The 13,151-nt window shown below is 38.2% G+C and overlaps 2 protein-coding genes and 1 non-coding gene across 5 annotated transcripts in view; 2 read left to right on the forward strand and 1 right to left on the reverse strand.

Moving 5' to 3' along the window:
- The window catches only part of LOC101302305 (uncharacterized membrane protein At1g06890-like), a 34,245-nt gene extending 29,244 nt beyond the window's left edge, over positions 1-5,001 (forward strand). Inside the window, exon 10 of the mRNA XM_004307678.1 lies at positions 4,981-5,001. The gene's annotated coding sequence lies outside the window, so the exon portion shown is untranslated. The remainder of the gene's footprint in view (positions 1-4,980) is intronic.
- LOC101312210 (F-box protein CPR30-like) lies at positions 3,437-4,733 on the reverse strand. Its single transcript, XM_004308930.1, has 2 exons — positions 3,614-4,733; positions 3,437-3,531 (listed from the first exon to the last, which is right to left on the reverse strand). Exons 1-2 carry the CDS (start codon positions 4,731-4,733, stop codon positions 3,437-3,439), a joined length of 1,215 nt encoding a protein of 404 aa, XP_004308978.1.
- A 6,583-nt stretch (positions 5,002-11,584) lies between the features above and the next one.
- Positions 11,585-12,946, forward strand: LOC101303164. Of its 3 annotated transcripts, none has more exons than XR_185280.1 (2): positions 11,585-11,688; positions 12,541-12,946. It is a non-coding gene; the product is annotated as an uncharacterized LOC101303164 (transcript). The 3 variants fall into 3 exon arrangements; XR_185281.1 differs by having other exon boundaries at positions 11,665-11,796; positions 12,545-12,946; XR_185282.1 differs by lacking the exon at positions 11,585-11,688 and adding an exon at positions 11,729-11,796.
- The last annotated feature ends 205 nt before the right edge of the window (positions 12,947-13,151 follow it).

A 13,151-nucleotide genomic window follows, 5' to 3' on the forward strand; every position in this document is an offset into this window, starting at 1 on the left:
AGCTCTCATTAACGTACATTTTAGTATTTTAGTGTATCGATACGGTAATATAGATCAAGTTCATTTTAGTGAAATCTCAGCTATCAATATATATAATTTAACTATGAGTAAATGCCCATTTGATACTAATTATTGGGTCTGGTTGCCCATTCCAATGAAAAATATTTTCCATTGCCCATTTCAATTATTCTTACCAAAATTACTTTTCTATCCCTAACCTAACTACATTATTTTATCCCTCCATCTCTCATTCAAGATCTACTATCTCTCTCTCTCTCTCTTCTCTCTCCGGTCTCTCTCTCTCCGCCATCGTCCTCTAATCCAGGTCTGCTTTGACCTCTAGCAGCAGCCGCACGCACGCCTCTGACGAACAAAAGAATAGCGCGGTACTCAAGAGAATCATCCGATTATGATGGAGGACCCTGCTGCTGGTATGGCAGGTCTGCCTGGGCCGGAGGCGGAGGGAAGCTCCTCCTCCGTTGGTTCGTGGTTGGGAGGGTGGTTTGGGAAAGGGAAAGAGGTTGAGGCGGTGGCGAGCAGCGGAAGCGAGACCATGATTCTGGAGAGTTTCGATGCGCCTCCGGTGCCGAGTTATGACTACAAGTGATGATCTCACTTGATCTTGGTTAGTAATCGTAGTGAGGAGAGTCGGAATTGAAGAGAGGATCTTTAATCAGAGTATTGTAGGTGTATCATATTGAATTTTCGATATTATTTCTCAACTATGTGTTTTGAATTTTCACCGGGGAGAATGGAATGTTGGTTCTGGTTTGCTTTGGGAGTAAGAAAATACTAAAGCTGCATTTAACTTCTAAGTTGTTTTGTTTAGTAATTTTGCTATCATTCTCTGCAGTTTGGCATTTACTTGTGAAAGTTAAGATGTTAGATGTTAAATGCTGGACCTTTGGTTTTATCACTTTCATGGAGCTTATGTTGAATAAACTCTGAGGTGGAAATAGATGTAAATGTTAGACCTTTGTTAAATTTTAACCTAGTTTTCTTAAGATTATAAATTTTGAGATGATTCTCTTGAATTTTGAGATGATTCTCTCTCTGTCTTTTCACATTTAAGTTGATTTTTCATTGTTTTAATGTGTATAACGGCATTGGAGCTACTGTTTTGCAAGGTTACTAACCCCAGTAAAAGTTTACTACACATCTAAGTTGATTTTTCTCCGTTTAAATATGAATTATGACATTGGAGCTACTGTTTTGCAAGTTTACTACCCCCAGTAAAAGTTTACTAGGGATAGTAAACTTTACTTTTTCTCATCTAAGTTGATTTTTCTCCTTTTCAATGTGAATTATGGCATTTGAGCTACTGTTATAGCCTTGGAGATATTATTTTGCAAGTTTACTACCCCCAGCAGAAGTTTACTAGGGGTAGTAAACTTTATTTATCTGCATCTAAATTGATTTTTCACTGTTTTAAGATGTATAATGGTCATGGAGAAACTTTATTTTGAGTTTACTACCTCCAGTAAAAGTTACTAGGGGTAGTAAACTTTTTTTTTCGTACTTAGGTTAAGATCACGTAAATTCCGATGGCATTTAAAAAAATCCAGTGAGATTTCCGGAAAATTCCGGCCACCGGATGCCGGCAATTTTCCGGCCGTCGGAAAATTCCGGTCACCGGAGTTCGGAGTCCGGCGACCGGAGTTCGGAGTCCGGCGACCGGAGTTCGGAGTCCGGCGACCGAAATGTGGCCGCCGGTGACTGGCGCCGGAGCTCGGTGTGCTTCCGACAAAGTCTTCCCTCCATCTTTTTCACTTTTTCTCTTTAAGTAAAAGCTAAGGGTAAAAAAGTCTTTAAAAATATAATTTTATTATATTTTTGTGTATTTGGGCTTAAAATAAGTACCTTGTATTTAAATGGGCTAATAAAAAAGATTATCATTTAAATGGGGTTTGACTTTTTCTATTTTGTGCAAATGGTTTTTTTCCCTTTAACTATTAATGTACGGAAACTCGATCGTTATAATTAAACTCGATCGTTATAATTAACGTCAAATTAACGTCGGCACAAAATCAGTCTATTATACGAAATCTAATTAATTATAGCATAGCAACCACAATATATATTAGCAACGACACAGTAATATATACATAGCAATATACACAGGGATCGATGAAGGGAGATGTGATTATACACAGTAATATATATTAGCAATATAATGTTGCAACGACAGTACAACAACATAGCAACCACAATATTCCATACCACAATATCAGAAACTATAGTCTTGAGTTCTTGACAACAATATGCCCAAACTAACCATAAGCACCAAAATTCACCCATAGAAGTACAAAGGAGTCTCAAGTTCATTTTATTTTTTGGACTGATAACAGAACGAAATATTTGATAATACATATCAAGTACTGAGTAGGAATCTCAATACTCAAATAACTTCAATACGACCACCGGCCTCTTTGATCAAGTACTTGCATGGCTCTGATGTTGACAACGGAACTCAGCTAAGTGCTTGGTTCATTATAGGCTGCTGGCTGGCTCTACCTTCCCGTAGCTTCTCTGACCTATATATAAATTAACCATATATTAATTATTTGCATAACAGTTAGCAACTAATGAGAAACTTAACGATGACATTAGATCAAAACTTATTTTAGATAGTTCATATCATATTGAAGGAGATTTTTGATTAACATGGTATATATGCAGTTATATAGATAATGTGTACGTGCGAGATGCAGAAAGATATACAAGCAGAACGTTCTGCAGAACAAGTACCATAAGTCCTAAGACACGACAATTTCTATATAATAACTAACAGAATGAACATTGTGAGATTATTAATTGCATTATCATGATATGTTTATCTAAATAAAATAGTTAGATAAACAATGAAATACATTTAAATTATCTTGTATAACAAGATAATAGAGATAGGCTAATATTGTGATATTTATGAGGAACTTAAACTCTTTGATGGTTAAGAGTTTGAGCTATCCAAAATGCAGTATAAAAAGGGTCCTTGTGCACACTCTAACTCACGCCACAAACTAGTCTCTGATAGATCAACACGAACCAGTAGGGTTAATGGATCTACTAACAAGTAACAATAATAGGTAACAATATACAGAACCTGAAGCTTAAACAAAAGACCGAAAAATTCATCACAAGTGCATCTCCCAGTAGCCAAGGAGACATAAAAAACGTAATTTTTGCCTGAAAAATAAACTAGATATTTTAACAAACTGTAATAAAAAGTTCTGGAAGCCAGTCTTTCAAATCCAACAACAAATTAAACAACGTACCAAAGGTACTGATTTAACTGTGGATTTCATATCTAAAAACTTCAAAGTACCCATCGCGGCCATTTCAATTCTAATACTTTCAGGGGCAAATGACGTAGCCAACTTAGCAAAAATAAAGTGACAAAGCAAAATAACCTTCTTAATCCAAAGCCGGGGAAGCTCTAGTTGGTAGTTTCTATGGTCACAGCAACCTCCTCTTTTCCACCTTCCTTCGCCGGTGTGCTTGCTGCCATTCCACTGCTTTCACCTGCCGAGACTGAAACAAAATTAGAAAAAGTGAAACAATGGCTTCAAATTTTAACCAAAAACAATTACAAGCTAACATTAGTGTCACATACCTGCGACACTGCCGGTTAGGGGTGAAACTAAAGTCTCTATATATGTAGTCGCTCCAAAACTATAATCAAGTGTCTCGGTGGCTTTTGTAAATCTCTTCTCCTTTGGACTGTACCACGCTACAATGTTACCAACAATTGCAAGAACTTCATCACCACTCTCTGAAATCCAAACTGGTGTCAAAAATTGGTCTGAAATCACATTCGCGACTTCAGTCCAAGAATCATGTCCCCCGCCATTCCTCTTCACCCATATTTTGTATTCATTGAAAGTGTCGATAGTTAAAGAGTACACAGCTAGACGATTCTTAATGTTCAAAATTCCCCCAACAAAAGTACTATTTGCTCTCATAATAGAACATAGACATTGGATATTCTCCGAAAATTTCTCTTCCCCTAAATCAAAAGACCTCACCAGTGGTGCATGAACATTATAATCTACCCAATTCAGAGTTTCATTCACCAAGCATCCCTGACCTTCAATAGCCGAATCCGAGTAGTCGGCTTGCGTCCTCCACGATCCACTTTTCAGTGAAAAGACCTCAACGATGGCTTTCGGATACTGTGACAACCCATCACTAGAAAACTCAATCTCGAAATAGCCTCGCATCACCTTGTAATCTTCGGACTTGGAGTCATAACCGAACCCATAGAAAACTGAAGCATGATCATGGACATGATGAACAATGGTATTTTGCGGTAACAACTTTGACTCTCCGGTAGAAGGGTTCCATAGGACTATGTCAGTTTTGTCAAATTCAAGACAAATTAAGCCATTGACAGAACCAAAGATAACCACACTTGAAGTTGGGGTCATTACCGGATAAGCAAGCTCTCTGGTGGCAATAGGAGCAGCGTCATCTTCCTTCAAATCCTTCAACGATGTACAAATGGACCGGAGAGGCCTGGTTTCGAGAAGGAGGTTCAGACTGTTGTTGTTGCTCTTCATCAAGTGAGTCAGGTGCTTTTGTATGAAATACGGATGCGAAATGAAAGCGGTCCACGTCTTTGAAACTCCTTGAAATCGTTTCAAGGACTTTACAGGAAGCGATAGTAGTATATCCTCGAGGATATCTGGGACGTACAAGTCAGGATGACGAAGTTGTTTCAAGGTGGCCGACATCTGTTAGGTTAAAACCGACCAGAAATCAAAACAGAGAAATGAGCACCAAAATGAACTAAATCAAGTCTCAAAGAGCAGATCTGAGAGCTTACCTTACACAGAAGCTGGATCAAGTTGTGGAGATCTGAGATGTGCTGATGCGCCGCTCACAGACAATCTGTGGAATAAGGGAGAGAGCAGCAGGGTTCAGAGTTCAGACAACGGTTACTGAATTAAATATGAGTTGAGGTTATTTTGGTGAAAAAAGAAAAAAGAAAAAAAAACCATAGTGTGTGACCTACACCACACAATCTAGGGTTTCTAAAAACAATGGTACGGTTTTGGGGTTTTCTTACTTTGGGGGTCTCTAGCTCTTGGGTTTTCATGGGAGATGGTTTTAGGGTTTTCTCATTGGGAATAAGAGGATGGGGCTAAAGAGTGTAATTGAAGGATTAGTTGAAAAGTAAATTAATCTAAACATGTGTACGGCTATTTATACTTGAGCTTTTATTGCGGAGCGGATTATACGCACCAAGGTGCATTTGCACCATTAATGAACAAGTCTTCAAATCTTTGCATGCGAAGATATAATGAAAACTAAAGACCCTAAATTCTTTTCTTTCATCTTCATTTTGGATCCGATCAAATTAAACGCTCATAATAAGAGTACATCTTCTTTGACCTCGGATCCTCACCTCATGTGTCAGAAACACTTAAGACTTTTTTTGGGTTTCAATTTTGTTAATAATATTAATATACATGCATGATGGTGGCATAGATGGCCGAATCAAAATATTGGATATTAGTTTCTTGGTTCACTTACACCTTGGTTTTTATTGACGCAATCGGTGACTTGATGCATGGCAATATTGGTCAGATTCATTTCTTTTTTCTCTTTTCCTCTCATGATTAAATCATCAAATTCATTTAATTGGAAACTCGGGTATCAACCTAGTTTATTATTAGTGTACTGAAACAACAGTATAAAACCAGTCAAATGTACGAAAACTAATTAATTCCGACAACATAAAACCAATTATCAACACGTCGCTACATCCATCTGTACGGTAGTACGGTTTTTCTTTTTTTATAGATTTTTTTTAGGTAGGGTTAACCGAGCCGCCACCTCCGTAAGTCAAATCAGAATCATTAATGTTTCTATTTTAACTTGGAGGGAAAGGGTAGGGTTTGCTCCGAAAAAATAGGAGGGAGCTTTGGAAAGAGAGTGGTGCGTCTGGCTTGTCCGGCAGCGCCACCGCATCGGCGTTGGCTTCTCGCCTCGTCGGTGTAGGGTTGGCTTCACTTGAAAGCGGTTTTGATCAAGAAGCACTTGGCAAGGGTTTTCGTAGGTCATCTAAAAGTGAATTTGTCAAAATTAAAGTGTTAATTTGTAGGTCTTCCGGAAATAATCCTCTAAGCAACAAGCCCATCCCCCAAGTCTACATATATGTTTGAAAATACTAGTTAATCTTATTCGAGTCACCTAAATATTTTCCTTTATAAATTGACACTGTTCCATCATTTTCTTAAAAACCTTTAGCTGATGCACTACGTCCCAAAGATTAGTAATTGCCTGCTTGTTTGAAACCCAGAAATTAAGGATTAGATAGTAAAGAATACGAAGCCAATTTGAACGTATGTTAGAGCCAGCTACCTTCAACCCATGACATAACCAAATATTTATTATACTCCCTTCTTTTTCCTTCTAATATTAATTACAAAATCGTTACGTTTAGGGAATCTATTGTATTAGTTTTCTTGCACACTATAAATCTTAATTCATTATTGACCAGGTTCAACCGTTTTTGTTTTCTTATTTATTTTTATTAAATTCCCTTAACCCATCCCTCACTTACATACCAAATTAGCTGAAGCAAATAACACCAATTTGTTACCCTCCCTAAATTCAAAGCTGGAGTCAGCCTCGACTTGTTTTTTGACGTCCAGTTTTTTTTTAAAGTAGGTCGAGGCTGACTCGCCTGTGATTATTTCGGATGTACTCTATTAGGATTCATGTACTAATGCTTTAAGTCAAAGCCCTTTGCAAAATAAGTCAGATTTGGAGACGAGCCTGATCCGAGCAAAAGACTAGAACATGACTAGCTAACTCGATCAACTTCAGCTAGAAACTCCAGTTAATGAACAAGAAGATGCATATATACAAATGAACTAAGACAGTAAGATCCATTACATAATCAATATGTAAATGTGTCTATTTCATAGAATAATAACAGAAACATGTCATAAAAACCCATCAAAAAAAAAATGAAGATATTGATATTAGTGTATACACATCACAAAGAAGAATGGAAAAATCAATCAACTAGCTAGCTAGCAAGAAGCTAAGAGAAATCAATAAACTTATAATCTGTCTAGCAGAGGAAGCAGATCGAAGCTAGCTAGCTTCTGAATCTAATTTTCGTACACAACACTTCAGTTGGTGATGCTGTTGGTTCCTTTGCTGGGTCCAGAAGGCGTCGTCCTCCCTTTCGGAAGCATGTTCAAAACCAGCGGCCCGTACTTCCTGTTCTTCGCCGCCGCACCAAATCTCGGAGTTGCAGAAGCTCGGAATCCGGTTACTCCAGTCTCCTGGTTTGAGTTGCCTTCGCCGTCGTGAGTGTGGCACGGCAACACCAACACAGACGGTTTCTGCAAGACGTTGCCGACGTTGTTCAAGAGCCTAGCAGATGCCGATGAAGACAAGACGAGGAAAACGAAGAGCAGTATTTGAAGCTGTGCTGCCATTTTTCGGGTTCGAAGTTTTCTGGTATGAATGTTGTGAGAGGTATGTAGGGGTTTTGGGAGGAGAGAAGTGATGGGGTGTTGAAGAAGAAATGGGGTTTTATATGGGAAAGCCAGCTGGGGAGGATTAGAGAAGAAGCAAGGAAACCTGCCCTGAACTCAAATAGGCGTCGTTTATTTAGTTGACATAGTCAGAAGCTCGTGAAAGTCGTAGAGACTCATCTACCAAATGGGAACTTCTTGGGTCACGTTGCTACCACTTGCTTGCGACTTCGCTACTGCTAGTAACTCACTTGATTGACTCTCGCACCTCTAATTGAGGTGTTCACAACAGATTAACGTGTTCCGAATTATATGCATATTATTTTCTTCTGTTGTTAGGTTTGTCCATTGGATTTTGCTTAAATTTCAGTCTCCTAAATGAGAAAGCGATCAATGATAAACATAATTTTTGTCGATTTGTTCAATTATTTGTCCGTTTCGAACATATAAGTGTTAAGTTCAGGCCTATTAATTCTCGTTATCTTAATCTTTGTGTTATAAATTGAATGATTTTTTTTTTGTAAACGTAGATGGACTAACTTATCGTCCTTTTACGAAAATTTATTAATAAAATAAAAAAGGTACAAGAAACTGGAAGACTAAACCAATGTCAACCATACAGTACAAATAACCTTTTTGTTGAAGGATTTGAAGATGACCTAGCTAGCTCCTGTCCTAAAACTTCTTTTTCAACCATTCAAGGGTCTTCAAGTCGAGTTCTTGATTCTGTACGATCGATGAGAAAGCGCGTGGGAAGGACCGAGAGTGGGCAAGATCCCTATATGTTTGGATCAACCAGACACCACGTCACAGAGGGGATTGACTAAATTGAAGAGTTGCCAGCTTTGAGTCCAACGTGGACTCTCTGTAAGACAACTCCGCGTAAACGCGATCGTTTCTTGTCACGCACGTTAGATCCCCACTCACACTTCCTTCTTCTTCTTCTTTAACCCACCGTCACAAATTTTGGTTCTAATACTTGGCCTAGCTCATGGTAAAAGGTCAAAAAAAACCACCGTAATTCCCAACATTAAGTAATTCTATACTTGTGCTAAAACCCGAACTATGCATGGATCAAAGGCATGAGAGATTATTTATATATAACACCTCATATACTTCCACACATATGATGTCCAAACATAGATATACATGGCCTCCATCATTAGGTGTTGAATTGAATTTTTGTCACACTTTCATATATAGGACCAACTGTGTCCAATATCTTGGACCATGGAGTATGTGACTATGTCTTTTCAAGAAGAAAAGGCGATGCAATAGGATGAGGCTCACCTACTCCTATTAAACAAATACGTTTTGGTTGACAGAAAATGGATTGAACCGCGTTGATGTCACACTTTGAACTTCAATTCGATTCAGATTTCGAAGTACGAAACTTAAACAGTACTAGTTAGATAAGTTAGCTAGAACTGCTACTAGTATATTGGATTCAAGCTTCTTTCAGTTCTATATAGTATCCACCACAAAGCAGATTGTCTCCGGATTTTGTACAAACATACGTACGTGTTTAAGCACCGACGAACCAGTAGTGGATAATGAATGACATGCATGGCTAGCTGAAGCTATCGAACTCCAAATCTAAACGAATTGGTACATTATGCATGAGTCCCTTCCGGGACATCTGAAAAAAAATTGAAGAGATCATGCACCCTGTAAATCTTAATAGAAAATAACATCCCACTACCATAAACAGTTGCAAAACACAGAAAAACCATATTTCAACATATTTAAACAAATAAGGACATATACATAGGCCCACAGTGTATAGTACCACGCCCTGTCAGCAATTTTTATGTAAAATACCTAAAAAACCATTATTTTTTAAAATATCTACAAAACTGCCACTAACTCAAAATACCACTTCTCCACCATTTTTAGATATGAGAAACACACCGATTATTTTTATTCTTCTTCTTCTTCTTCTTCTTCTTCTTCTTCTTCTTCCTCTTCTTCTTCCTCTTCCTCCTCTTCTTCTTCTTCTTCTTCCTCTTCCTCCTCCTCCTCCTCCTCCTCCTCTTCCTCTTCCTCTTCCTCTTCCTCTTCCTCTTCCTCTTCCTCCTCTTCCTCTTCCTCTTCCTCTTCCTCTTCCTCTCGTCGGTCACCGCTCCGACCAAATTGCTAGGAGGCGAGGAAGGGAGGAGGAGTAGAATAATGAAAGAATGAATGTTGACTAAAGCTTCGCCGAATCCAACCAGATCTTATTTGATTATTCTTCGATCTCTACAACTTGATTTACTCAAAGATTATTTGGAATTAAAACTCATATCTTTTGAATTTGACAGCAAAAAATGATCATTTGTAGCTAATCTGTGCTCATGCTTCGTGCTGCTACTGTATTTTGCTATGTGCTGCTACTGCGTGCTGTTGTTGCGTGCTGCTGCTGTGTGCTGCTGTTGCTGCGTGTGATGTTGGTGTGTGCTGCTACTGTGTGTGTTGTTGTGTGCTGCTACTATGTGTTGTTACGTGCTGCTATTGCGTGTGTTGTTGTGCTGCTACTATGGTGTTGCTCCTGTGTGTCTGTTATGTGTTGCTGTGCGTGCTGCTACTGCGTGTGATGTTGGTGTGTGTTGTTGTGTGCTGCTACTGTGTGTGTTGTTGTTGTGTGCTGCTACTGCGTGTGATGTTGGTGTGTGTTATTGTGTGATGTTGGTGTGTATTATTGTGTGCTACTACTGTGTGTGTTGTTGTTGTGTGCTGCTACTACGTGCTGTTGTGTGCTGCTACTGCCTGTTGTTGTGTGCTGCTACTACGTGCTGTTGTGTGCTGCTACTGCCTGTTGTTGTGTGCTGCTACTGCCTGTTGTTGTGTGCTGCTACTGCGTGTGTTGTTGTGTGCTGCTACTGCGTGTGCTGTTGTGTGTTGCTATTGTGTGCTGTTGTGTGCTGCTACTGCGTGTGTTGTGGTTGTGTGCTGCTATTGCGTGTACTGCCACTGCATGTTGTGGATGTGTGTTGCTACTGTCTGTGTTGTTGATGTGTGCTACTACTGTGTGTGTTGTTGTTGTGTGTTGTTATTGTAAGTTGTTGATTCATGTTGCTGCTACTACGTATTGCTACTTCTACTAAAATTAACTGCTACTACACTAAATTATTGAAAATTACTACTGTATTCTATTTACTGAAAAATCTCAAAAGGAAAGACTTTTCTCTTCTAAAAGTATATTTAATTAGTGTAGGGTTAGTTTGGTAAATTAAATCATGACACATGGCATATAGAGAAAAAATTGTCCTTATTTGTTTAACAACAAAACAAGTGGATTTATTTGTGTTTTAAATCTTTTTGAATGATGTATAAGTGATTTGCTAAAATCTTAATCAATGGTATATGTATATATTGATATACGTACTGCATGATATATCACCCTGTAACTGAGGTTGATCAACGGCACGACCTAGCTCTGAACATGAGTCACAGACGCCGGAACATTTTTATCGAAATTAAAGCGGGAGGAAGCCGATCAATTTTATGTATCGATTACGGCAATTTTGATCGACCACACAGTTGGAAGTGGACTAGATATGATGACTGCTGAGTACTAAATATGTGATTATGTCAATCTCTCGTAGAAGTTACGTCATTCCTTTGAAGCTGGATGATTCCACAGTACCGAAGATGGGAGCTATAGTAGTCCATGGCCACCTCGTTTTTCCTTCTTTAAAACTGGGAAAGATCGACCGGTGAAGGTTATATATACGAGAGTCGGAAATACTTTCTGTGATGGCCTGAATTGCTGGATCAATGCCATTAGTTGGTTTGGTCGACTTGGGACTGGTAACCGAAAGCACGAGTTATATTGGAATGGCATTGTAGCCTTTTCTATTCCATGCCAGTCCTTTTACGTTTTGGCTAAGATCATGACCAAATGAAGATCCTTTTTTAAAGCAAGAAGAATAATTGGAGAATGGAACTATATATGTAATGCCCCATGACTACTTTGACAATTTTGTACCAAACAATCCAACATGATCGATCGGTATCACCAGTCCCATCACTCTACCCTTTACTTAACCTTATCCTTCGTCGGTTAATTATATAAAAGAAGGAGAAGGATCAGAAGAAAAAGATCATGCTAAGAGAATTAAGGTGTAATGTTTGACGTACTACTCCTTTGTAATTTATATATGCAGGCAGTATGAATTCGAAGGTGATCGATGAAGTTTCAAACTTTCAAGAGGTGCATTCTCGAATAGTCGCCTCAATATGTTTTGTACAAGACATAGTACATTTTTTCGAAACATTTTTATTCTCTAGCTCCCAATCGATCCTGAAAGACACGTACAATGTAAGTAAAACTTGTTACCAGAATTCTTTGCATATACCTGATCGGCACGAATGATATGAAATCCTGCAGACTGGCCAGGCATGGTAATCACTAATCAGTTTCTGCAGGAATCATCATGCATAGTTTTCATACAAATATACGTTATAGAATTCCGCTATCAGTGCCTGTCTCAGATTTTCTAATCCAAGTTCTGGTAATTAAGTAATTTTTGGCGTGAAGAAAACATCAATCAATGGGCAAAGCTTTCTACTTACGATTATTTCGTCTGGTTTTAAGTGTGTCGACAAGTTATATGCATGGTTTTATATAATTGTAATGATACAGAGATATATTGGGGTCAAAGATTGAGAAGAAAGTAGTATAAATTAAAACTCAGACTTTATGAAATTGCTCATTACCAAAGCAAATAAACAAAGTAGTCGTGTTTCTACATCAACTATGTGTTTGTTGGTCCTCTTTCTGGGCCAACTCTCAATTATGAAGCTTAGCTTTAATGCATATTATGCATCTTTATCTCTATTAGCTTTAATTCTGGACACATTTACACCACCACCTTACATGATCATGGCATGCACTAAACAAACCACCAGAATATTTGAGGCATGCATTGATGCATATATATATATATATATATATATATATATATATATATATATATATATATATATATATGTCCTACCCTGGCCTCCTTTTTAAACTTGTTCTTCTCCACCATTCATATATTCAACATTTTCCTTTCTGCAGACAGATTACATGCATTTGAAATGATGGTTAGGAGGATGGAGTACTGCTTCATGAGTATTGTTGTGCTACTGCTGCTGGTTCTTCTGTCTTCGTCTACAGCGTTTCCGAGAGAAGCAACAACATCTACCGGAAATGGCTTCACAGGAACAACGATATCGTCGCAAAAGGGTATAGAAGACACTGATCATGAAGAAGCCGCTGCTTATAATTATGCTGGAGATTACGATTATTATCGACAGCATGGTGATGTTCCAAGCCCTGGAGTTGGTCACAGAAAATGATCGAGTCTCTCCCCCTTCTGCTTGCTGTGCCTGATTGTTTTGTTGTTTTATTTTTCTCTGTTTGCATCTGTTAGACGTGTAAGTACGTACGTACCTTGATCTTGTTAATACATACATATATTATTATTATATATATACGACCCCTTTATTTATACATATATGGATCGACTTGTTTATTTCTTAGAATAATTTTCTCTCTTCTTCCTGTAATTGTTTTCTTCTCAAGCAAATTTGCTAGTTGTAGCCCAAATTACATGTACAATTGATTATTTTGCTTATAAATCTTGTAGAGACCTGTTGTATGGCTTGATGAACTTTGTTAAGTCTGCA

The sequence above is a fragment of the Fragaria vesca genome, linkage group LG7 (assembly GCF_000184155.1).
Source record: "Fragaria vesca subsp. vesca linkage group LG7, FraVesHawaii_1.0, whole genome shotgun sequence".
In the NCBI taxonomy this organism is placed as follows: domain Eukaryota; kingdom Viridiplantae; phylum Streptophyta; class Magnoliopsida; order Rosales; family Rosaceae; genus Fragaria; species Fragaria vesca.

Coding starts and splice junctions, on each gene's coding strand:
- LOC101312210 (XM_004308930.1), bottom strand. CDS start 4,733: ATGTCGGCCACCTTGAAACAACTTCGTCATCCTGACTTGTACGTCCCA. Junction 3,532..3,613: donor CCTAACCGGCAGTGTCGCAG/GTATGTGACACT, acceptor ATTTTGTTTCAG/TCTCGGCAGGTGAAAGCAGT.